Source organism: Alexandromys fortis, unplaced genomic scaffold (assembly GCF_014885135.2).
Source record: "Alexandromys fortis isolate MF-2015 unplaced genomic scaffold, M_Fortis_MF-2015_v1.1 scaffold_12, whole genome shotgun sequence".
Classification (NCBI taxonomy): Eukaryota; Metazoa; Chordata; class Mammalia; order Rodentia; family Cricetidae; genus Alexandromys; species Alexandromys fortis.
In genome coordinates this window covers 15,484,010-15,510,180 of record NW_026067937.1, presented here as the reverse complement: position 1 = coordinate 15,510,180, position 26,171 = coordinate 15,484,010, and the positions used below count along the sequence as shown (strand labels likewise).

At 49.0% G+C, this 26,171-nt stretch overlaps 2 protein-coding genes across 2 annotated transcripts in view; one reads left to right on the top strand and one right to left on the bottom strand.

Annotated features, from left to right (window-relative positions):
• Positions 1–12,227, top strand: part of Alx4 (ALX homeobox 4) — a 39,864-nt gene extending 27,637 nt beyond the window's left edge. The window contains exons 3-4 of the mRNA XM_050146888.1: positions 6,647–6,775; positions 8,478–12,227. Coding sequence (XP_050002845.1) covers positions 6,647–6,775; positions 8,478–8,807 — 459 coding nt within the window. The 3' untranslated portion in view covers positions 8,808–12,227. The remainder of the gene's footprint in view (positions 1–6,646; positions 6,776–8,477) is intronic.
• The window catches only part of Cd82 (CD82 molecule), a 279,488-nt gene extending 258,706 nt beyond the window's left edge, over positions 1–20,782 (bottom strand). Inside the window, exon 1 of the mRNA XM_050146890.1 lies at positions 20,755–20,782. The gene's annotated coding sequence lies outside the window, so the exon portion shown is untranslated. The remainder of the gene's footprint in view (positions 1–20,754) is intronic.
• Between the last annotated feature and the right edge of the window lie 5,389 nt (positions 20,783–26,171).

Below are 26,171 nucleotides of genomic sequence, written 5' to 3'. Positions count from 1 at the left end.
TTCCCCAGTCATAGTAGATCTGCTCAGCCACTATATTCAGCTCTTTAGGGTAAGGTCAAGAGAGGGAGGCTCTGTGGAGGAAGGAGAAGGTTGCTACCTGTGAGTCCATGCCTTAATTGAAGGACAAGATGGCGCCATGTCTCGTCTGGAAGGCCTATTTCTCTGAATGGAGATGAACAAGGCCCAGACATTCACAGGCCCATAGTAGAAGCAGAGATTAATATCCTGTCCAGGATAGCTGCCTCCTGCATGTTTCAGGACCCAATCAACATGCCTCCTCTGAGGAGACTCTTGGCAATCATGGCCAATACAATGCCTACCATCACCACTACCCAAACCCAATTCAACCCAACTCAGTCAAGTACACCTAACACAGCCCGTACAACCAACTCAGTGTAGCGCAAGCCACCATACACAGACCAGTTCAACTCCAAAACCAAACAACTCAGTACAACGTGACCCAGTCACTGCACAACACAATCCAGTGCAGAGGAGCACAGACTAGTACAACCTTCTTCAAAACAGTACATCTCACTACACAAATATGACAGCCCAGAACAAGGCGATTCAACATGGTGCGACTCAGACCACACAGTTTAACCCAGTAACCTAACCCAACAACACACTACAACCCAATAAAAACAACATAACAACACAACACAGCCCAGGACAACCAACTCAGCACAGCAAACTCACCACACACTCACCAGTTAAACTCAGTACAACACAACCCAGTGCAACACAACACAGCACAGTAAATACAACGCGGCACCTCGTGTACAGCTCAGCTCAACCCAATGCAACATAACCCACCCAACCCAACACAGCCCAGTACAACCCAACTCAACACAGTGTAACTGACAATACACAGCTCAGTGCAACCTCGTATAACCCAACCCAACACAAAACATCCCACCCAACCTTATCCAATTCAATATTACTCAACCAACCCAATACAACCAACTCAGCACATACAGCTCAGTTCAACCCAGTTCAGCACAACAAAACTGAACCCAATGCAACACAGTACCAGACAATGAAGTCAGCTCAGTTCACTAAATACAGCCCAAATGAACTCAGTAGAGCTCAGAGTGCCCACTCAGCACTGATCAACCCAGCTTGACTCTGCTAAAGAGCACACAATACCACGTAGCCCTTTATAACTCAGCCCAAATCAACGTAACCAAAGCAGATCACCTTCTTCTGCTTGTCCTGCTTCCTCTCCTGGGTAGACTTTATGACTGGTCACATTATTCTCTTGCCCCTGAACTGAGAGATCCTTGATCATCCATGTGTGTTGCTTTTGAGATGGGTCTCATGTCACTCAGACTGGCCTTTGTCTTACTATGGAACCACAGCCAGCCTTGAATTATTGGCCACCTTGTCCTGCCTTTCCTGCCCTGGGATTATAGACTCGGGCCACAGCTATTTCACTTCTGTGTCCCCACCAATTAGAGAAGGCTGGGTGCCGAGCAGCATGTAAGTTTGTGCAGCTTCGCACAAACCAGTGGCCCTGCTTTGCCCAGAGGTGTGCCCCTCTGCAGAAAATCATAGCAAAGAAAGTGAAAACCCAATCTGCCAAAGCACATACGATCAAGGCCCCACACTAGCATTCAAATTGCAGTTTAATATGACATCAACTCCATGGTCAGGCTGTTTTCCACTCAAGGCATGGCACGAATGGAGCATGAGAGTTCCTAGCTATCAGGCAGAAACCTGACATTTGAGTAGAGAGGGTTTTTTATTTTAACATATATTTTAATGTGTGTGTGTGTGTTCATGTGTGTTTGGAAGTCTATGTGTGTGTGTGTTGTGTTTGTATTTTCATGTGTGTTTGCAAGTGAGGGAAGATGTGTGTGTGTGTTTGTGTGTGTGTGTGTGTGTGTGTAGCCAGAGGTCAACATTAGTGTTAGTGTCTTCCTCAATTGCTCTTGATATCATTTTTTAAAAAACATCTTTTTTTTTCCCCTCTGCACCCTGAGCTTGCTGATTTGGCTAGACTAGGTAACCACTAAGCCCCCTGTCTACCCCACTTGCCGGTGCTGGAGGATATGGGTGCACACCTCCATACCTGACTCTTTTAAGTGGGGTCTAGGCCTCTGAACCCAGGTGTCCTCTTGCTTCCATGGCAAGTATTTTACAAACTGAACCATCTCAGCAGTCCCAAAAGAGTATTTCTTCTTAATGGGCATAGCACTGTGGTCTGGGCCCTGGGGAATCAGAACAAAGAGTCCTGGGCAGACTCGTGTACAGTTGCTTTTATTCTACTCATGGTTCTGAGGGATCAGTTGAGTGCCCATCAGCTTCACCAAGTCTCGTTTAACACACTGAGGTATCTGCCATTTAACCTGGGTACATAGAAAATGCAAAATGGTTACCAGGAAACCTGCAGCCCCTTAGACACTGTAGCTGCTATGGCATGCTGTAGTCTCGTGGTTTGTTGAAGAATTGCAGAAGAGCTTGGTTTTGCTGACATGCTATGCCATGGGGCCTTCTCAAGCCCTGTGAGACCTCACCTACCTGAGATTTGAGCTCACAGATGAGTCCGATTCCAGCCTCAGCTCTAGCCCAGGACTGGGGCAGGGAAGGAGGGGTAGAGAAAGGAGTAACCGGTTGCAACGCTACAGTGCCAGTAGGTAGTGTGTTGGCATGGGGCAAACATGTTTGCTTTCTACTTGTATGTGTACCTGTGTGCATGTGAGCACCACATACATGCACACTGCTCAAATGAATTCGAGTATGCAGAACAGAGTTCAAGGAACATTCGGCAGGAAACAGAGAATGACACAGAGCAAGTCACTGATATCCACCTAGGACACTGCTTTGTGGATACACACAGACATACACAAGCCTACTTCCAAAATGGTGAGAGTATTTACAATTAGAGATTTATTTTAGCTTAAGAACAAAAACAGTGCCAAGAAGTGACATTATTGTGTTAAAACAAGCAAGCAAACAAACAAAACCCCTACCAGGATAAAGTTCATTATTGTCAAATTCAACTTTGAACTTCCTGTCAGCCAAGATAGAAAGGGAAAGCTTAATTTATTGTCTATCAAATTATTGCAGCTATACAAATACATTACAGATATATACAAATATACAGATATATTACACATTATTATACATTATCAAACATATTCCTATCAAACAGGAAGGTTATAGAATTACAGAAAGGTGTTTCAGAAAAGATCCCACCATCTTTTGATGAGGAAGAAAGACCTACATGTGGGAAGTGACTCCCAGAGTTAACAACAATGCAGACCAGCACTGAGCCTGGAATCCAGGGCTCCCCAGCTCTAGGCCAGTGTTCTTCCACTTTAGTTTGCAGTTCCTGGCACATGCCAGACTGTTTGTCTTTCCTCTGTACAAAAGCAGCAGGGTGGGTGGGATCTCCATGTGCGTCAAACCTCTGGGTTGAGCTGAGCCTGGCAGTGCCCTGGGGGTGGGGATGAGTAATGCAGGGGTGTACTAGAACTGCAGTTTTGCCTGTCTCTGTGGAGTTTGCTCAGGCCACGCACTCTGCTGGTGGCAAGCCAGGTGCCTGGTGTGCAGTGACGGCAGGAACAAGGAGGGGGCCATGAGGGGGTCCCACGATGGTCCTTCATGGGAAGCAGCCTGGGGTCTGGCCCTGCTCCAGGGGGCTTCAGAGCCTCTCTCTGCTGTCTGGGATTCCAATCTCCACAGCTGGTGTCTGAAGACAATAAGACTGAGGCCTCCCCGCCCTGGGCCACCCCGCCCTGGCCCCAGATGGGCTGCGGTTAGAGATGCCTCCTCCAAGACAGTCGGTTCCTTGAATGGCCTGGTCCTCGGGAGAGGCCTGTGCTGAGTGGGCCAGGTCCGGGTGGCCCAGGAACGGGGTGGTCCTGGGAGCGACATGCAGAATGGAAGCACAGTGGGGACCTCAGTGAGTTCTCCTCCTGGGGGCTATAGAGACTAGCCTGCGGTTGCACAGCCCTGAGGCACAAAGGCACAGCTGGGGGTCAGAGATGGGAGAACACACCAAGTCTCTGCACAGAGATGTGGATTGGAGCACAGAGGGACCACCAGGTACCGTGCGACCTCCTGGAGGATGTGAGGACATTGAAGGTCAGCCAGGCTAATAGCCTAAGCTGACTGGGGGACAGGAAAGGCAGGGACAAAAGCTCAGGAACATGGAAAGGATAGGGACAAAAGACCACTCTGGGAAGGAGGTCCCAGGCAGGCCAGCTCCCACTGATCTGAGTGTCTCCACTCTGGGCCACCTCCTATCTCTATCAAATAAATCTTACCATGACCTTTTTCTACTTCTTTCCCCAAACACTGTTCTTGACTGCCCCTTCCCAGACAATGGGGCTTCCCACCTCCCTCAAGCACTGTATCCCATCCTTCACCCACTCCTTCAATTCCTTCAATTCCAGGCCCCTTTGCCAGACACTGGCTTTAGCCCTCCCTGGGTCCTCGGTTTCCCAGCCCTCAGTGACATCACCCACCTCTCTGTCCCCACCACAAAAAGGACCTGGAACCCACAGACACAGCAGCAGCAGCTTCTCTTGCCTGGGCCCCACCCCCAGAGATAGAAGGAGCAGAGCTGTGATTTTGGTGCCTCTAGTGCCCCTCTCCCCAGAAAAACCTGGGAGGCTGAGGATGGAGCAGAAGGCTGAGCTCAGTCTGCAGGAAATTAAACATGAAATAAAAACAACCTTCTCTGATTGACTCCTCCATCCAGTCCCCAGCCCCCACTGCAGCCACTGATAAGGTGGATCCCATTTCACAACGCAGGAGACCCCCCCCCCCCACGTGCTCCTTTCTCCCAGTGGACATCCTGGATCCCAGAGTAAAAGTACTCCTCCCCCAGGCTCAGGGGCAGGGACTGAGTCTCGGAGAAGGCTGCTCTCCAGGGAGGGCGCAGGAAGGACGCTCTGAGTGTGTATATGTATGTGCACATATGTGAGTGCACACACATGGCCAGATAGTTGTGTTTGCTTGTAAATGTGTGTATATGTCAGATTAGGAAGGCGGAAGTGAGCCGGAGAGGAAGTGTGCCCATTTTCCCTTCCCAGCTCTCACGAGATCTACATCCTGGGGGTTTTCACCACCTTTCTTCAGCAAGAGAATGAAGTCAGGCGCACTCGAGTGCTCTAGAAACTCCATGCTGTGTGCTCCCCTCTGCTGTCCCCACAAGGCACCACCTCTGCGAGGATATCAGCCTAGACCTTAGTGTAATGCCATTCTAAAGATGTGGAAATTGAGGCTCTGCACAGTGCAAGCCAAGATACTCTAGAAGCCCCGCAGGTCATAGCCGCTGCGGAAGGCCAGTCCCTCTGCCATAGTTCTGAGGAGTCTGGGTGCTCACAGGCAGGTGGGGAGGCTACTCTAGTCTCCATCCCAGCACCGTAGATTGCCTTGACTAGGAAAGCTTCTGTCCTGCCTGTCAGTATTGCCTTTCCTGTGATCTTGGCCCACAGTTAGCAGCCTGGGTGCAAATCACCATGGTTCAGAGCTGTCCAGCCATTTGTCATTGCGATAGGACACTGTCATAGGCAAACTTCACAATCAAGAACCACACAACTGAGTTACAAAATCAATATATCTTTTAAAGTGTTTTAAGCAAGTTTACACTTCTTGCTAGGCTGCGTTCATAGCTGTCTTGTGGAGCCACAGACTGAGCATGCATTGCTGAGGTGTGTCTGTGTCCACCTGAATCTGGAGCCCACTGGAAGGTGCAGAATAAGCTGCGGTGTCATCCTCCGAGGAGAAACTACCCTCTTCCCACTGCTTCCTCTCCTACGCTCTCTGGGCTCCCTCTACTCTGTTCATAACCAGTTAAGGCTCTTAGAGTAGCAGACCGCCCCTTGCCCTTGTCTTCGTGTCTTGGGTGATTCTCAGACACCCTACCAGAGTCTCCACACTTCCTCTAACTCAGAGACCTCTCCCCTGGCTGAGTACTTATGCCTCAGTAGGATTTTCAGCAGTCACCCCCATCGACACCTTCCTAGAGGCGGTCCCGAGCTGGTGTGTGCAGCCCTCTACCATCTGGCTCCGTTTTCACACATCTTTTCCTGACTGCTGTCGTTCCAAAAGGCCTCACCACTAACACTCGAGGGAAGTTCTGAGCAGACTGTTTCTCTCTGATGGATGCAGGAACATGTGTACTCTGGATTTGCATCCACAGGCAGGTCCATGAGGACTTCAGGACTGTGTGAGATTGGCTAAGGGAAGAAATTTCTAGAAAGGTCTTCATAGCTTGATGGGATTCTTCCTGGGGTCTGTGACCCTCAGCAGATTATACACAGCACTAGGAGGACAGATAACCAATGGCTCTGCTCATTCTCCTAATTTATGTATGTGTGTTTGTGCATGCATGTGTTCTCGTGTGTGTGTGTGTGTGTGTGTGTGTGTGTGTGTGTTCATGCAACACTTGCCTGTTCTGGAATCTGAAGCTTAAGCAGTTAGGCCCCAAATCACACTTATGGTCAATGCAGTGTAGGCAGCCTTCCTGATTCTGACAATTTCACACAGTTAGTTGCTATACCAAAGATTGAAAGGTCGAGGCTGACTCTTTCTCTGTGCCCCTAACATACACACCAGGCTGGTGGAGTTAGGGAGCAATGTTCGCTGCCTGAGAGCAAGACCTGAGACCTGTGACTGCCACTTTGTCCTGTAGGTTTGGTTCCAGAACCGGAGGGCCAAGTGGCGGAAGAGGGAGCGCTTTGGGCAGATGCAGCAGGTCCGGACCCACTTCTCCACGGCCTACGAGCTGCCCCTCCTCACTCGAGCTGAGAACTATGCCCAGGTAAGTCCTCTTGCCCAGCTGTCTCCTGTGCCCCCAGTCAGCACTGCTGGTGCAGGGAGGAGGAGGGCTAGGCCCAGGTCTCTGTCCCTGGCGGTGGGAGACCTAGAATGTTGGGACAGTGTTTTCCTCTGCTGTGGTGAGCGTCTGGCAGATGGAGACCGGCTGTCACCTGAGGAAGGGAGCGCTGCATCTCGAGGGCCGTGGTCAGGTTGGAGTGCACATGGAAGTCTGGGCCCAAGACAAAGCTTCCTCAGTCTTAGTCTTGCCACCTTCATGTGTCTCCAACCCTCTGAGCCCAGCTTCTTTGCTTATAAACGGGACCATATACGTGTCCATTTCGGCTCTTCTATCACTGTCGTAAGGCCTAGAGTCGTGGTTTATGGGTTTGGCATTCGGGTATCTGCTTGCTGTCTCCCCCCTTTCTCCAGCAACTTCCTGTCTGTCCATCAGCCAGAAACGAGGAGTCCTCCTGACTGAGTGCACCCTGACACCTCCCTCATGACCTCCCTCTGCTCCTGTGTCCCCCTCCCCTCTTCCTGGTGGCACTCTGCCTCCTGTTCTTGAGACTCTCAGCAGCCAATGGCACCACTGCTCCCAAGTGTGCCCGGGTGTGGTGCTGTCAAACAGCCCCTGTCCATCCCAGCCCTGACCTGGGCCGGCTGCCCAGGATTTGAGGGTCAGAGGGCAACCCTAGAGGTGAGGCTGAGGAATGTGAGGACATCAGCTTCACCTCTGCTCACATTCTGTAATACCTTCCTCTCACTCTCCCTCTGTCCTCCTAGAGCCAGCCTCTAACTCACTCTCTTTGCCCTTGACGGCTACCGTCTGAGCTCGGAGCTAGAGGGAGGAAACAGGAAGAGACCCTGTCTGGCTCTCCCACTGCCCCACAGACTGCAGGTCCTAGACCATTTCCAAAAGAGGGTGTGGTCACATTGTCCCCTCTCTGGGGCATGCTGAGGCCAGAAACAGGACATGGTCAGCCTGCAGGCCGTTCTTGGGACCAAGAGGTCTAAGTTCATGAGGGCCTTGAGGACCTGGTGTCCACCTGGCACTTTTAAAGGCCTCCTTGAGTTCTTTCCAAACCCTTGGGTTGGGCAGGCAGAGAAGCCTGTCTGAAATAACAGAGAACCTAGAGTTTAGAAAGCATAGTCTTCTCTTCAAAGGGGGACCTCTGCACCCCAGATTTACTTCCTCAAAGATGCTTAGAGGGCAGAGGAAGGTGGGGCCAGAAGTGGGTGGTGGGAAGAGACAAGGAGTGACTGTCATTTCAGTGGAAGAAAGGTGTGGGGGCTGGGTCACCTTTTCACTGCTGGGCTAGCCGGGAAGGCTCAAGGCACTGACCTAGGTCTATGGGAGCATTCAGATGCCTGTCCCCCACATCGATCCCCATATCACTCCAACCTGCAAGTCCAGAGCCTGTGTCCCCAACAAGATGCTCTCAGGTTGATCCAGAGTAATGCTTTTACTGGCCCCTGGGGGAAACTGGACACTTAGTCTTTGCTACTGAATGTCAAGTATAGATCTACTCTGGGAATTGAAATCCTAAAACATAAATTCACCTCCAAACTCACTGGGCATCCTTAATGTTAGACAGCTAAGAACGGTTTCATTGTAATGGTGGACAAGTGAAGAGGGTGAGAGCCCCTTCTAGACCACTGCCCTCCTAGCTGGTTTGTGACATCTCTCCTTTCACTGTCCCCAGATTCAGAACCCATCCTGGATTGGCAACAATGGCGCTGCCTCGCCAGTGCCAGCCTGTGTGGTCCCCTGTGACCCAGTGCCTGCCTGCATGTCCCCTCATGCTCACCCTCCTGGCTCTGGGGCCAGCAGTGTCTCCGACTTCTTGAGTGTCTCTGGGGCTGGCAGTCACTTGGGCCAGACACATATGGGCAGCCTGTTTGGAGCAACTGGCCTCAGTCCGAGCCTCAACGGCTACGAGATGAACGGCGAGCCAGACCGCAAGACCTCAAGCATTGCTGCACTGCGCATGAAGGCCAAGGAGCACAGCGCAGCCATATCTTGGGCCACATGACAGAGCCCCTCCTGCCAGTCCTGATGCCGTGCTCCTCCCTGGGGCCTTGGCCACATCCCTGCCTTCCAGGCCCCGAGCTTCCCACTTGACTCTCCTCTTAGGAACCTGGCCTGGCCCAGGGGCCTGGCCCTCAGCACTTTCAGCCACCCCAAGTCTGAGGCCCTAGGGACTACTGGGAAGGAGGGGGCTGTAGGCCCTTACCCCTCCCTGGCACTGAGGCTGCAACCCCTGCTCCCTGCCAAAGGCAGTGGAGAAAGCCAAGGGGCTCTGTGAGTAGTTTTGCATCATATAAGCTGAGGCCCTGTCTCTCTTTGTGTTCCTTCACCCTTCCATTTGACTTGAGTTAAAGTTAGGCTCCCCTCCAGACCTAACAGCTTCAACAGTCCAGCCCCATCTAACCGTCCTTTCTTCTGTGTGGTACCCTGCTCACTGGGTCTATGGCTGTGTGTCTTAAGGAACAAGCTGCCTTGCAGAGTCAGCTCCTGACCGCCTTTGCATCCCACCTCCTTTATCCAAGGCATCTGATCATTCACCCATCCAATGGGCCTTGTGACTGTAGCTTGACTGTCCCCTGTGATGGATGCACCTGGGGAAAGTGCGGCAAAGCGGAAGGACTCTGTTGCTGTCCGCCCATAAGGATGACCGAGCTCCAAGGAGATATGGGCCTGCCTTTGATCCTGAAACTGGTTCTGGTTGACAATGTCGGGGTGGGGTGCCAGGTGTGAATGGAGGCAAGGACACAGATCTGTCACCTCCACCACACGTGACCATCAGAAGCCAGAGAAGCTCCCAGAATGATGACCACAAGGAGGACCCAGTGGGTAAAACCGGGGTAGCACCTGGCATCTTCTACGGTGGGGAGGTCTCTTGGTCAGCACTGGAGCCTCCCAGGGTCCCTCTGGGAGGAGTTGAGATAATTCATCCTCTCCCTCCTGGTCACTCATTGGGTCGTGGGTCGTGTTGTGGTCTGGAAGAATTTATACCTTGGAAGACATAAGTTAGAGCGCAGGGCCACGGCTGAGCAGCTCAGGAGCAGAGGACATGTGACCAGCTTGGCCTTTCTATGCTCAGACTAACCATGTCCACCCACCACCCTGCCGCAGCATCACACCTGCCGGAGTTTCCTACACAGGGTAGGTGGCAATCGGTGCCCCTCTAGGCTAAAAGGAGAGCTGCTTTCTAATCACCCTCCACACCTGTTAAGAGATCCTATCCTAACTGCCCCAGGGGCCACGGTCTCTGCCTCAACTGGTCTCAGGAAAGGCTCCAATCCAGGCCCACTCTCTCTGGCAGAAAACCCTCCTGAAACCAGTTCCCTATCTGAAGGAAGGGGCTCCCTGTCTACCTGGTTTGACCTGGAGCTAGGAATTAGGATTTGAAGTGACCCTCGCTGTCACCTGAGCTGGAGCACAGAACCACCCTTGAGGTAGGTCCCTCAAGCAGGTGGCCTTTCCCTGAGGAGACACACTTGCCTTTTCTACCTTCTTCTGCCTTGACTGTTGTCCGTGAGGCCCACTAGGCTCAGGGTTCTGCTCACTGAATGGCCTCTCTCTCGGGTTGGAATGAGAACCGAGGACCCCTGCCTTGGATCTGCCCTAGGTCTCTGTGGGTGAGAGGGAACCACAAACCCTTGTTTGTGTCCTCATCTGCTCTGGAAGGCAGGCAGAGTAAGCTCTCAGCAGAATGGAGACTCTGGGTTGGCCCCCTAGTAAGAGCCAGATCTCTTGAGAAGCAGTAGCCCTGGAATAGATCTTAGGAAGGCAAAGAGGGCTTAGGTATTGAATTTAGTGTTCCTGGTGACTCGGCTTTGTGTTTCAGATGTCTGGGGAGCAAGACCTCCAGTTTGGAGTGCACTGAAACAACTCACCCCCTCAGAATCAACCAGAGAAGGAAGTGCTTAAGGGCTGGAGCAATTCCCTGGGGTTCTTCATGGCAGCAGTGATTGGGGAAGGGCAAGTGGGAAAACGTCCCTACCCTAGGTAATCAGTACAGAGTGAAGAGCCAGGACAGCGCAGAAAGGAAGGAGAGTGGGTTTTTGGTAGATTCTTCTGGGAGTGGCATATAACTTCCCTAGGTTTTATTTCTGGCCAGGCTACTAGACCCAAGTCAGGCAAATTCTAACCCCTAAGCCTCAGAATGGAAAGGTATATAGCAATAACTGATTGTTTCCCACACAGTCAAGAACTGACATGCCTTCCACCATCTCTCCAGATGCGGCAATTTCCACCCAGACTGCTCTGGAGGGCCTTAGTTCCCAGGGCAACTGGAGATGCTCTGAGCCTCCCTCATGTCTCACATCTCCTCAGCATCCCAAGTCTCCAGAAGAGAATTGTGGGGTGCTGTGGTACCTAGTGGGCCATAGGTACGCTCTAAAGTAACAAGGTTTTCATGGCAACCTAGCTTCCTAAAGAGTCAGATCTTCCAAAGGTCCAGATGAAGAGAGAGGATGCTGCCTGCTGGGTGGTCACTACTGGACAGAGGCCAGCCTTGCCTGGCATCAACCTGGTGTGTCACAGAGAGTGGCTATGCCTGCCTCAGCTCATTTCTCAAGGAGGCCCTTTAACAGCACAAGGGCCAAAGCTCTGCTACAGAAGGCATGTCTCCAAGATTTTTTTTAGTTGTTTTAATTCTTTTGATTCTGCTCTCACAATCATGCCTCCAACTTTGAGAAGCAGGATGGGTGGGGATTTAGGCAAGGAGGTAGCAAGATCCAGGGGTTCCCCAATACACACTACAGGGCTCATGGCTGACACAGCTCTGATGCCTCATCTCCCTGATCGGACAGAAAGGATTCCATGGAAACCACCATATTTCCTTTACATAGTCAATTTTCCTCTGGGATGTCCTTAGGCAGATCATCTCTGGAGACTCAAAGGAACCCAAGGTCCCAGGTCAATGGGAATGACCCTGACTGTCAGGTACAGAGACAGGCAGACCCAGCAGAGGGAGAATGCCAGGCAACCTTGCCTTCAGGGTGCTAATCAATAACACATACAATTTTAAGCCAGGACAAGCTTCTATTTCTTTCCCTCAGCCCCACTGTGCTGCAAGGATGCCACAGGGAGGAGTTCCCACCGGACGGTATTTCCCACCCTTCCCTCTCTTTTCCTTGCCTTTCACTCACACATAGAGCTAGGCCTGTATACTACTGATTTTGGAGGACCGTCTTCAGTGTCTAATAACCTGTTTGGGTGTGCAGTGGTCAGAAAAAAAAAAAGAGAAAGAGAAAGCAGAGTGAGAGATGGAACATGAACCTCAACCAAAATTCGCTATTCTTGTAGGCTATTTTAACCCTGTATAAATGCAACTTTTTCTTTAGCTTAATGGCCTGGGGTGGAACATTCAAATATATATATATATATATTAAAATACATTAAAATTTCAGAAAAATGTAAAAAAAGTGAGATCTGTTCCATAAAGTTTTACTGCCTATACCACCATGTAACTACATTATAGCAAAAATATTAAAAGAAACATTCTTTTCTTTTAAAGTAAGTTATTGCACTTACATCTTTTGGAGAGGGGAAGAATGTGGGAAGAAGCGGGCTGAGGGGCTGAGGTGGGTGGGATGCAAGGCAGAGGCAGCTGACGCTCCCAGCACCCCCTTTGTCAGGTACAGCCCACACTGTCTGTTTGGTTGTTGTTGTTTGCAATAAACTCCTTCCTCCTCTCAACTGGAGTCTGTCTGTTTTGTTCCTGACTTATGACAGATGAAATATGATCAGAGAGGTCTCTGAAATCTCACGTTAATTGAAGTCGGCAAAAAAATACTAACAGTGCCCTTTTGAACTGCTGACACAGTGCAGGATGGGTTACCAGGCTAGATTAACAACAGGTGGCCAGCCAACCCCCGGTGCAAGAGTCAGAGGATGCGTGCATTCCCGACCCTGTCAGACCATGCACCCCGCTTTGCACCTGGGGCCAGAGGGGCCTAAGCCTGCTTCTTAGACAGTAGGATGGGTCATAACCAAAGCTTCTTGTCTCCACTGTGCCCAGTAGACTATACCAGAAGGGCTTCAGCAGCTGTCCCCCACACCCCTGATGTCCCTGAGAGCCGTGCTTTCAGAATCTGTTCTGGAAGCCTGATGAGAGCCAGAGCATCAGGTCCTACAACCCTGCACCCAGAGTGCAGGGCAGGCCTCTAGGAGGCGCAAGACCCAAGCCTGACCCTAATAACAAGTACTGCATGGTAGAAGGGACTTTCCCAGCAGGAAAAAAATGGACAAATGAGTCTGAAAGCCAGGCTGTGCGGATGAAGGATGAAGCAGACAGGGGCTGCAGGATGTGGCGCAGAAAGAGGCAGCTAGAGTGAGGAGCAGGGTGGCACAGGGTGCATCCGTCCCCGTCTGGTCTACCAACCTGCGGGGAGGACTAAAGATGAGGCACACGCGTGTGCTTATACGGTGATATTGCAAAGGGGCACGAAGGATGGTGACTGTTGAGAGCTTTTCTTCCCAGCTCCTCCTTCCAACTATCTGAACTCTCAGACATACCTTAGACTTGCTGCCTGTGGGGAGGGAACTCGGTGTAGCACAGATGTGTTTAGGTGGAGCTGGAAACTTTAGAAATGACAGCTGGCACACATTAGGGCTGAGGGACACAACAGCATCTGGTCTCTTACCCTAAGTCACAGAACTGCAACTGAGGCAGAGGCAGGAAAAGAGCCACATGCACTTGGAAACCATCGAGTGCTGTCTCTACCACCCATCTCTGCTTCTGCCTTGGGAGTTGGCCACTTGAATCTGAGTCCAGACAAGGGCTGTTTCTCCAGGGAAGTCTGGCTTGTGGGAAGCTGGCTAGGTCATACTTCCCTGGTGACTGAAGGAATTCATTCCAGAGACTGGTGCCTCTCAATACAGCCATCTCTCAGTCGCCATGGGGTATTGTCTCCAGGACCTCTGGATACCCAAATCCAAGATGTTCAAGTCCCTTCTATACAATGGTGCAGCCACTCCCCATCTACTTTGACCATCTCTGTATCCTTAGCAATACACAATACAGCAGGAATGCCAAGTACATGGTGTTAAACTGATAAGATGAAGTTAGCACATGCCCAGTAGTGAGGCAAACCTCCTTTAATATGTTTGTCCCTCTGTTGAATCTGCAGACAAGCAATCTGAGACCATGAGGGTATTGACTTTACTCTCGGGAAGGGGGAGGCTGTTGTTGACTACGGCTCCAGCCCCCTGTCTGGCTACCCAGCTCTACTCACTGTCCTTCAAACTATCAGACCTTTCATTTGTCACCATCGTTGGGATTGCTATGCTTCTGCCCAGAATCCTCTGTCCCCTCCAGGCTTTCTTGCACTAGGAGATGTCCCACTGATCCTGTGCCTTTCAGACAAGGCCTCTGTGGGTCTCTGTTTAGTGCTTTCCGGGAGCTGTGTGCAGGTTCTGAGGGAGTGAAATGAGACTCGGAGCTATGAGTCAGGGCTGGAGAGGAAGGTCAGAGGAGAGTCAGAACACTTTCTGTCGAGCCAGAATGGGCTGGGAATGCCGCTCAGTTGGTGCGGCACCTCCCTGGAATGCATGAGCCCTGGAATTTATCTCCAGCACTGCATAAGCAATGATGCGGGCCTGCAATCCTAGCAATTGGGAGGTGGAGGCAGGAGGATTGCAAGTTCAAGGTCATCATCAGCTAGACAGCAAGTTTAAGGCCAGCCTGGGTCACAGGAGACCCTGGAGAGAGAGGGAAAGGAAAGAAGGAAGGAGAGCAAGCTAGGGAGGAAGACAGGGAGTGTGGGGGGAAAGCTGACTCAGGCTTCTGGAGAGCAACTTGTAGTGAACTCAGCCTCAGCTTGATCGTGAACCCTGCTGTGTTCCTCAGGAATCCAGCACACTGTGAAAAGCCATAATATGACAGGGGATCTGTCCCCATTCTTTATTTCTCCTGGGGTCAAGCCAGCCCAAGGCTAGCTTCCCATGACAGTGCAACAAGTTCTGGCCCAGCAGCCTTCATCTTGGAGCCTCTCCACTTAGTCTTGGGCTCAAACCCCATGTTTCAGTCTCCCTTAGATAACCTTTGTGCCCCCGACTCTCCACCCTGCAGAGCGGTTTTTCCTGCCTCAGTGCCAAGCCTGGCCAAAGCTGTTTTTGCCCTGTGCCCCTGCCTTGCTATAAGAAACGCTGCCAACCCCGGCCACCATGAGTGGGTTGGTCCCCAGACAGCAGGATGCTTGCTGTGCTGTAGAGAGTGGAGCGGGGGGCTAGGGGCGGAGCTCATCCTCCCATGGCTCAGATTTGCATGCTCAGCAGCTAAGGAACAATGGACCCTCCACAAATAGCACAAATAGCCAGCTCCCCCCAAATAGGGCTGATTACAGCCCCTCTACATGTTCGTGGAGAGAAGATGGAAGCTGGTGCCAGAAGACAATGGGGTGTGAGAGTTGAAATTTTCCCAGGAATTCTGTGTGATTCCAAACAGATTTTTTTTTCTTTTTAGCTCAACACAGACCAACAGGCTCGAGGAAGGGCAAGCTTGCACAGGGAGCTTGGCTTTATGGCCATGTGCACAACATGTGTTAAGGTGTCGCCTTGGCTGGTGGGGAGCAAATCCACTGTGGTGCCTGCACGGGATCTCCTTGGAGCCCTTCAGGACATGATTCTTAGATGTTCCAGGATGGGGGGGGGCAGTGCTCTTGCCAATTCTTCTGGGATTTTTTTTTTTCACAAGTCCCCTCCCCCTCTCTTCTCTGTTCTGTACCTACAATGTATCTCTACTATTCCCAAGCTCTTTATTAAAAGTACTAGGCCCATGCATACCATGAAATGAGAGACAAAAGAAGGTGAGAGAGATGGAGACCGGCATACAAAGATGGTTGAGAGGATGGGGAAGGATGGACTGTGGAAGCCTGCATCTCCTCTCTGACAGATTTGCACAGAGAGCTCTGTTCTGAGGAGAGAAGGGAAACTACAGGAAGTCACAAGTGACTGAGGTCAGAGCTGGTCTTAAAGATGGTCTACTCTGCTACTGCAGGCCAGACACTAAGATGCTTCTGTTGCATGTCCTGCCCTCCACTGATAAAGCAGAGACATGGCTCTCTGATCCCCTCACAAGGCAGTTACGGAGCCTAAGAATTAAAGGGTTTGACATAGTGAAGCGCTGGAGAGACAGGCAACACTATGCACACAAGAGCTTTCTGCCACTCAAGTGGCTAAGGGCAGGACAGCAAACATGGGGGGACTCATTCCGCAGAGAGGGCAGAGCGGATGGACTCCCAACTCTGCTTTGTAAACTGTAGGTGTCAGTCTAATTGGATTATGGGACACACACACAGTGTCCCTTCTGGGTGGGAGGGGGCTTCCAACAGAGCCTGGTGGGTAAGTCAGCAATAGAACGGAGAAGACTTGCCCCAAGCATGAATGGTCCCATGCCATGGGCTTGGAGTTGGGATAGAAAGAGACTGAAATTCCTCTTTGGCATGCACTGACTCACACAACTGGTGGGACTCTTGAGTGACATAGTCTTCTTACTGGATGAAATGATCTGATCCTGGAAAGCAGTTGTCTTTTATTTCTTTTCTTAATTTGTGAGTGTTGCCGTAACAAAATGTAATTTATAAACAAGAGGGACTGATAATAATAGAGGTTGGGAGTCCAAGTTCAAGGTGGGAACAGCCTTGGGAGCTAGTGTGACGCCTTCCATGGTAGGAAGGCAAATGTGCCTCTCTTGGGTCTCTTCTATAACAGCATTAAATCGTACTACCTCCCACTTGCCTTGTGGCTGGAGACTCTTTAATAGTCTAGAACGGGGACCCAAAGCCATTTGCTTTCTGATGCCCATCATCTGTATCATGCATCTGCTTCCCGTGAAGAGCTGAGCCCTTGTTTACCCTCACAAGGAACAAGCTCTGCTTTAAAAATCTCCCATGGATGTCTACTCTGCCCACTCAGGGCTTAGCCTACTCTTCTTCATCTGGTTCCTCAGAAAGCTCAACGGGCTTTAAACCTTTCCTTTCCAGTTGAAGTAATTTAAGCCAGGTCTGCCTCTTGGCATACTGCTCACAGGTCTGGTACTTTTGATCTTTACTCAGTTCAGGTTCTTTTCTTTGGGTCTCTATCAACCCAGGTATTATTTGGATATATATTATTTAATCTTCAACTACTGGGAGTTTTCTCAGATATTTGCTACCAATTTCTGACTTAATTCTACTGTGTTCAGATTAATATATTTTAAATAAAAAATTAAATAGTATTTCATCATTTGTGTACATACACATGCATGAATGCCACAGTATGTGTGTCGAGGTCAAAGGACAAGTTGCGGGAGTTGATTCTCTCCTTCCATCATGTGGCTCAAACTGGTGTCATCATATTTGTCAGCACGCACTTTTATCTACTGAACCATCTCACTGGCCCAAAGAATGTATTTCTCATGTTCTCAATTTTTTTTTTAAAAAATTACTAAGGCTTACTTTTGGTGCAACACACTTGGTGTGAACATTGCATGCAACTTTGCAAGTTGGAGCTCAGCTGTGGTAGATGAAGGATCCTACAGCTGTCTGTAAGCCAGTGTCTGAGAGTCACTCAAGTCATCAATATTTTTCTATCAACTTGTTTCATCAATCACTGACATTGTTGAGACATACTTATGCAATTCTAAGCATTCTTTTTCCTTCTAGTTGGTTTTGCTTTCTATATTTTGAAATAATTATTTATTACATACATTGATGTATTGAGGAATTGATGAAATTGGTTCTTTATCACTATCAATATTAAATGTTTCTCTTTCTCTCCCACTTTTTAAACTCAAATGCATCTTATTTTCCTGAGAAGAGTGTGTAATTGTTCTTGCTATTTTGATTGCTGTAACAAAACACCACAGATTGTATCATTTATAAAGAGCAGAGGTATACTTCTGAAGACTGGTATCTTCTTGGCTTCTGGCGATAGGCCTTCTTGTAGCTTCATAGCATAGCAGGAGGCATGTTGAATTTGCCAAGATGAATTTGCTGTTATGGTAACTCCAGAGAATGAGAACTTACTTCAACACTGTGCATCAGAATTAAGGTTTTCACACAGAGTAATCCCACAGCACTACCTGATGATTTCTGTGGTTTATTCATGGTGTTTAGGCCATTTACATTTAATATAATTATTGGACTGTTTGTATTTAAGGCAACCATCTTTCTGTTTGTTTCTATTTGTCTGATTTGCTCATTATTTACCTTTTCTTCTTCCTCTGCCTTTAAGCTAAGGACATTTTTGATATTTTACTTTCAGTGTTGCCTTAGCAACTATGCCTCTTAAAAGTATTTTCATTGGTTGTCTATAGTTTATGTGTTTGTAACTTATCCCAGCCAGTCTAACAGACTTCTCAATTTTTCTTCCTAATCTGCCACCAAATCCTCAGTCTCCTTTTCTTCCCCACCCTGGCAGTGATAGAGCAGACCCAGTGCTCAGGCCCTTTCCTACCAACTCTGACTCTTTGGATAATCTCCTCTAGTCCTACTGGTTTAAATTTTATCTATATTTTTAATTCTAAATTTTTTTCTGAGAGTCAGGTATCCAACTGTTTAAATAGCACCACCTCACAGATTCTAATAGAATTGTCTAAAATAGTACCTCTAAAAGATTTATTATTTATATTATTTATATATAGGGTGTGTATAGGGGGATGTGCACACATGTGCATATGCAAAGCCCAGAAAAATGCAAAGATCCCCTAGATTTGGAGTTACAGGCTTGTTATATGGGAGCCAAGATTCTGACTCTGTCAAGATTGTGCAGCAAATGCTGTTAACGGAGCAGCTGCCTCTCCAACCATGGAGGCGCTCTTGATCGTTCCTTTCAATACTCCTGTCTTACTTCAGTTTGCCATTTTTCAATGAATGGCTTCACTTAGTGGATTCAGGATGAAAATCTAGGAGTTAGCTGTAAGCCTTTGTTGTTTTCACCTCCTACTTTCGATTTTTAGATAAATTTAGTAGACACTTGAGCCAGTATAAGCTCTTATCACTCATGCTTGCACCCATTCCAGTCTCTGCTATCTAGCATGTGACTCCTTCCTTCCTGCTTTCTAGGAACTATTCTCTACACAGTAGTAGAAATGTTTTCTTTTAAGATGCCATTTAGATCTGCCATTCTGCCTAAAATCTCCCAGGAACTTTCCTTCACACTAGCACTGAGCACACAGCATCCTTTCAGCCGACACTGTCTTTACACCATTTGGCCCTGGCTTATCTCCCTATAATCACCTCCCAACATCAACATGCTCTCTCTCCCTCTGCATATGCTGAAGTCACAGCCCCTGGTTCTTGTGCTAACTCTTCTCTCAAGTCTGGTATCTTCATGGTTTGGTGCTTCTCAAGGCTTAAAGATAGGCCTGTCGCCTCTAGCCACCCTTTCCAAAGTACTTTCCCATACCCCAATCACCACCTGTCTCCAATATATACCTTGTCTTCACAGTATTTATAGACATTTGAAATTATACTTTTTCGTACTTGTCAGAATGTTGGCCTACTCTAGCAGGTACGTTGTTATTTTCAATGGACCAGCCTCCTGGCAAGAACGGAATCTTACACATAATAACTCAATAAAGATTTATCAACTTAATCCATCATATCAGGTCCTTCCCTCCTTCCTTCCTTCCTTCCTTCCTTCCTTCCTTCCTTCCTTCCTTCCTTCCTTCCTCCCTCCCTCCTTCCCTTCTTTCCTTCCTTTACTCTTTCATTCCGTCTTCCTAATAAAGAGAATCATTAATAGTTAACAGAATAAAAACATGGTGGTGAATATTTACTTTCTCCTACTGCTTCTCTAAAAGTGAATTAAATCTTATTGTTGAACAGTTCTCTTAATAGACTGTGAGTTCATGTTGGGAAAAACATCTCCACTGAGTGCAGACCAATCTGTCCTGAGATGAGGACAGTGGTCTCAGTCCAGTGGCTAAGAAGTGAGAGGATGTGGTCACAAACCTAAATTCAAATGGACAAGGCTGGTTCCTAGTCATGGTCTCTGGTACAGCTTTGGTCCATTGTCCAAAGTTAAAGAAGCCTAAAACCTCTTCCAAGAGGTCCTCATTGGGACATCCTCTTTCCCAGGCTTCCATGTAGCAGGTACCCCAGTGAATGGATGCCGGATACACCACAGAATGGCATGAGACTGAATGGTGCTCCTATATGTGTATAATAGATATTCATCCTTATAACTGCCAAGGAACACAAGGGAAGGAGAAAAGGGCATTGGTTCTTGAATTTCCCATGTATTGGGGAAGATGGAGTTAATAAAACCCACGTTTGGCCATGTTGTCAAGATATCAAACCAAACTGGTGACAAGACCAAGGCTGTTAGTAGGGAAATTGCTGGGCCTGTATCCAGAAAGCCAGGACAGGGTACTTGGCGCAGAGTAGGCAGAAGGGAGATGAAGGTGAGTCCCACAGGATCTACCAGAGAAAGAGTATTGGAAATCCTAGAGGGGTTCTGCCACCAATGCACAATTTTCCTTAATTTCCTCAATTGTGGCTGTTATCCCCATAATGAGAAACACAACCTTACTTCTAAGCAGGCTGTGAGGCTGGCAGAAAGCTGAAACCTGAAAATCAGCAGATACAGGGCTGCGTATGGCCTTTTCTATTGAAATTAAGCCACATCCAAAACACAGGGAAAGGGCTCCAAATAGCTTCAGACAGCAGCCAGCCAGCCAGGGCCCTTACCAGGCACCGGATGGACGCTCTCCGGACTCGTCAAAAGAGGCCCAAATCAAAAGTGCTCATTTCAATAACGTAAGAAAATAAACATGGGGCTTATTTATAGCACAGGAAAGGTACTGGGGCAAAAGACTGCTCGTTTGGTAATCCACCCTGATAGGGCAGACAGGATCCAGACCCCCAGGGTCTCTGGTAACAGGGTAAGCTGGAAAGGGGATCAGAAGAAGAGAGCTGGCAGCCAGCATCAACAGGTACAATCTGGAAAAGACCCAGGTAAGAGAAGGAAGATGCCTGAGACATCTGCTGTCTCTGTTCTGGCAGAAGGAAGGAGAGCCTGACAGTGGACTCCCATCAATCCCTCAAGGGAAAGTGTATGGGGGAGGAAATAAAGGTACCTCCCAGTATCCTCATCCACTGGGTCATCACATACATCTGGGACAGACACTGGAGCCCCCACATACATCTGGGACAGACACTGGAGTCCCCACATACATCTGGGACAGACACTGGAGTCCCCACATACATCTGGGACAGACACTGGAGTCTCCACATACATCTGGGACAGACACTGGAGTCCCCACATACATCTGGGACAGACACTGGAGTCCCCACATACAGCTGAGAGATCCACTGGTTCCCTACATACAGCTGGGACAGATACTGGGATCCCACATATATCTGGGACAGACACTGGAGTCTCCACATACATCTGGGACAGACACTGGAGTCCCCACATACATCTGGGACAGACACTGGAGTCCCCACATACATCTGGGACAGACACTGGAGTCCCCACATACAGCTGAGAGATCCACTGGTTCCCTACATACAGCTGGGACAGATACTGGGATCCCACATATATCTGGGACAGACACTGGAGTCTCCACATACATCTGGGACAGACACTGGAGTCCCCACATACATCTGGGACAGACACTGGAGTCCCCACATACATCTGGGACAGACACTGGAGTCCCCACATACAGCTGAGAGATCCACTGGTTCCCTACATACAGCTGGGACAGATACTGGGATCCCACATATATCTGGGACAGACACTGGAGTCTCCACATACATCTGGGACAGACACTGGAGTCCCCACATACATCTGGGACAGACACTGGAGTCCCCACATACATCTGGGACAGACACTGGAGTCCCCACATACAGCTGAGAGATCCACTGGTTCCCTACATACAGCTGGGACAGACATCGGAATCCCCACGTACAGAGGAGGCATAAGGCTGAGGTGTACATGGGATCCCAGTACCAGAATCAGGGTGGGACTAGAACCTAACTCCTCAGAGACTTGGCCAGTGTTGGCCTCAGGATATATGCACAGCCCCAGATCTCTGCCAGCTGCACAGCATGGAGAATAGCATAGTGCCTGTCACAAGTCTGTGTGGATGTTCTTCTGAAGCCCTGGGCCAGAACTGGCTGCCCTTCATATGTGCTCCCAGAAAACCATGGCTTCTGAGTTTATCTTTGGGGTAGGGGACAGCAACATCAGTTTGCAGCTGTGAAAAGGGCTCATGCTGACAACTTCTGCCAGGAAGGCTCTGTGTGGTGGTAAGGCCCAATGGGTGGCTCTGGTTTAAGGGACACCTCGCCCGTGTGCAGCTCCAGAGAGGGGGCACAAATGATGAAGCTTGCTAAGCAAGAGTGAGGAAGCCTCTCCAGGGGTCCATCCAAGTCAGAAGAGAATAAAATCCCCAGAAAGGCTGCACATCAGAGGAAACCAAATGCGGGACCGATTCTGGTCATGAGAAAGGAACCTGGGAGCTGGGGCATCAGGTTGGGAGCAGGGTGTCAGACTCACCCCAGCCACCTGCTCGCAGCTGCTAGCATCAGCAGGCTACCCATACAGATCCCACACTTTCCCAGAGAACCTGGGGGCTACGCTAATGGAGGTTGAAGACGGCTCAGTGCATCTAAGTCTTCAGATAACTCCCAAGAGAGGGGCCAGGCTTACAGTGCAGTGAGTCCTGCTTCCTCCTGCCCTGCCGTGAACAGCACCAGGGAGCTTCTGTCACAGTGTACTGTGGATGGGCTGGGTGGCTGCTCCAGTTGAGCTCAGAGTCTCACCTCCCAGAATGATGAGCGTTCCTGCCAGAGTCGCTCAGGAAGTAGTTAGGCATAGCTTGGGTCAGCTTGGCAGTATCCATCTTGGCCTCTTTGGGCAGCCTGTGGTAGATGCTCTGGCTGCTCCAGAAGACTACCTGGGGCCCAAGAAAGGAGGAAAACAGCCTCCAAAGAAGCCATTGCCATAAAGCAAAGAAGACCAATGGCATTGCAGTGTGGATGGGGGTTGGAGGTCTGGCTCACTTGACAGAGGTTTGTCTGAGAGGATTAGAAATTCAAGGTCACCCTCCAAGTACCTATTAAGTTGGAGGCTAGTCTGGGGTACATGAGACCTACCCCCCAAAATAAAACATCCCTCCCACAGAAGAAAAAAAAAAGCCACACAATGGTGCTGATGGGACCCAAGCCACAGGCGACTGGTGTGGGATATTTGTACATCGTGTGAAGATGTGTTGCTGTCACTGCTGTAATAAAAAACTGACTGGCCAATAGTTAGGCAGGAGGTAAAAGCAAAACTTCCAGGGCAGAGGGAGAGAAACTGGGAAGAAGAACCTAGGCACAGAGGAAACACCGAGGAGACACGAGGAGACACAGAGGGAGTCGGACATACAGAATAAAAGGCCAAGCTTTCAGAATCAACAAGAAGTCTTTGTGTTGTTGTTTGGGAGCTAGTTGTGGTACAGAGAAAGACTCATTACAGGTGATCTCTCAGTACAGTAGGGCCACAAGCTGTGGACCCAGCAGAAACCTTGGGCAATCCAATCACATCCTTAACATGACCTCTGCTTCTTGATTTTGCTTTAGCTGAAACCATCCGAGGTTCTTGACTTGATCCCCTAATCATGCTTCCTTGCTATTTGCGGTCAGATCCTGGAAGAGACTGGAACCCAAGGATTATAAGGCAGTCTCTCAGCTGGTATGGACAGAGGAGTCTGCCTCTGCTGGGCTGCCCAGCACACTGTAGGAGAGATTCCCTTCCCCACAAACAGAACAGAACCCAGCAACTAGCTCAAAGCACTGTGTAAATTAGACAAGGCTGTGAAGCCAGGCAGTCGGGGCTAGTGCATTGTAAAGAGAGATCAGCAGAACCTCACAGGGTGAAAAGAAGTCAGAGAAAAAGATGGGATTTCCATTGCAGTTTTCTGGAAAAAGGCATTGGCCTAAACCCAAGACATGGTAAAATAAAAATTAAAAGCAAACAAACAAATCAACCAACCAACCAACCAACCAAAACTAAGAGCAAGTATCTAAGTAAAATTAATCAGAAAAAACGTCTTTGCAAAGCTGCCATTCTCAGAAGGCTCGTTCCAGTCAGTCCCTGGGGAGGCAGTGGCTCAGTGCACACATCTGGGCCAGATTCAAGGTCAGTCCAGATCCCCTTCTCTATAGGCCAGTGGGCTGGAGTGCCTTCTAAAAGATGTCTTATTCTGGAACCAGCTGTTGTCTGCTGCAGGCCAGAACATGGCGTTTTAATTAGCATTATTGTTCTGCTTCTGAAACCAGGCTCTGTGGCATCCCAAGGGCAGATGGTCCTGACCCAAGCTTAGGCAAAGCTCGCTGGCTAGCTTAAGACACAAAGGGTAGGGTACAGGCCCTTGTCATTTTGGATCCAGACCACTTGCTCCATTTTCTGTCCTGTTTCTACTAAGGGTACTTTCAGACAGTACCTTTGAGGCTTGTGTTGAGTTTAAGGCACAGTTCTGAACATAACACTGACTTTATATTATACTGTAAGACCTAACCCCAGCTTTTCTGGAAATAATGGGGTACTTTGTGTGGAATGTTACTGTCCAACAATCCAACAGAGTCTATGATCCTGGGGGCTCCCAACATCTAAGATTATAGTTCCTCTTCCAAATCCAAAGTTCTCTTTTTTGTTAACTAATATTTCTGTGGTGTATTTGTTCCCAGGTGAGTGTACAGGTCACATGTGGGCATGGACATGTGCATATGGCACCCCTAGGCCAGCCTCTGGTGCCGTCTCTACCCTCCTTTCTTTCTAGGCAGGGTCTTGAGTTTTTCCTGGACCGTGACTTAGTTAGGATGGCTGGCCAGCACTCAGGGATTCTCCCCTGCGAAGGGATCACAAGCATAACTGCCATACCTGTCCTTTCTACAGGGGTTTTGGGGACTGAACTCAGGTCTGCATGCTTGTGCTAAGGGCACTTTATCAAGTACTCAACCCCTTTAGTTAAAAAAAAAATATGGATGTGTATCTGTGTGATAGTTCAGGCAAATATGTCCTGTGGTGCATGTGTGGTCAGGAGACAACTCTTAGAGTTGGATCTTTCCTGCAGTAGCCAGGCGGAGGGTGATGTCACATAAGCCCCCCATAAGCACAGTCCCGGGCTCTCTGCAAGGATTTACCCCCCATTCTGGAAACAGGATGGTGACCCCTTAAAAATAGAGACACACAATATTGCAACTTCAAGGATATGGGTAGCAAAAGAAACCCTCCAGTGTTGTGCGTGTGATCCCATAAAACTTCCCATGTCATCCATCTGCTCACTGCCGTAAGCACCTGAAGTTCATGCAGCAATGCACAGCTGGAGTGTGTATCTGCCCCAGATTCTACCTGCTGCTAACATGAACTTCCTGGACCTCTACCTCCACTTCCGCTGCGTCAGAGCTTCCTCTGGCCTCTCCATTGGTGGAAATGTACATGAGTGAACTTTCTAACAAACTCATTTACTCTGTGTGTGAGCGTGCGTGTGGGCGCACATGCACGGATACATGTCTGTGTGAGTATGAGTGCATCCATGCTCCAGTATGCTATGAGAGTCAGAGAAAACTTACAGGGGTGGGTTCCCTCCTTCCACTGCAGCTTGAGCTCAGGTCATCAGGCTTGTGTAGAAAACGCGTTTACCTGCTGAGCCATCGTGCTAGCTTCAAAATGACGCAGGACCACTGGGTAGGTCAGTGTTCACCACAGTGCTCAACAGAACAATGGGTGGCACGAGCGATGAAGACTGGCGTACGACGAGGTTTCTGTAATTATATCCATATTCTAAGCAAATTGTTATGTATTTTGTGTTCTGGGGACATATGTTATGGCTAAAGCCCAAACTGTGGCTAATCTTAATATTAGACCCAGATAAATCTGTTTCAAATCTATAACATTTAACATTTGCCAGAGTAGATTTGTTCATCAACTAGGCTTAAAGAGGTATAATTCACACATGTGCAGTATTAGGAAATGCTGAAATGTAATGATTTAAATATACCAGCAACTGCTGGGATATGGTTGCTATGGCAGTATTTAACGTTAGCCAGAACCCCTTGGCCAATGTTATAGCCACAGCAAAAGAACAAGGATCCTGGGCATCCCCTCGGGGTGGGAGGTCACAATGCCCTTAGCTCCTACAACATGGTAGCAGCTAGAATGACTCCAGGGTGGTAGTCAGAGGACACTTATTTCCCTGAGTATACCTTGAAATATCCAGACCTAGGGCTAAGGACACCTCTGATGGACTTATCTGCTCTTAGGATGTTCCCATAAGCACATACTTGATGCACATGGAGCTGGGTGTCCTTCCTGGCTGCATCTTCCCAGATGGCTGTCAGAACAGAAGATTGGGTTATATGCACAGAACAAGACTGGTCCTTGGATAACCAAGGACCAGCATTCTAGACAGAGG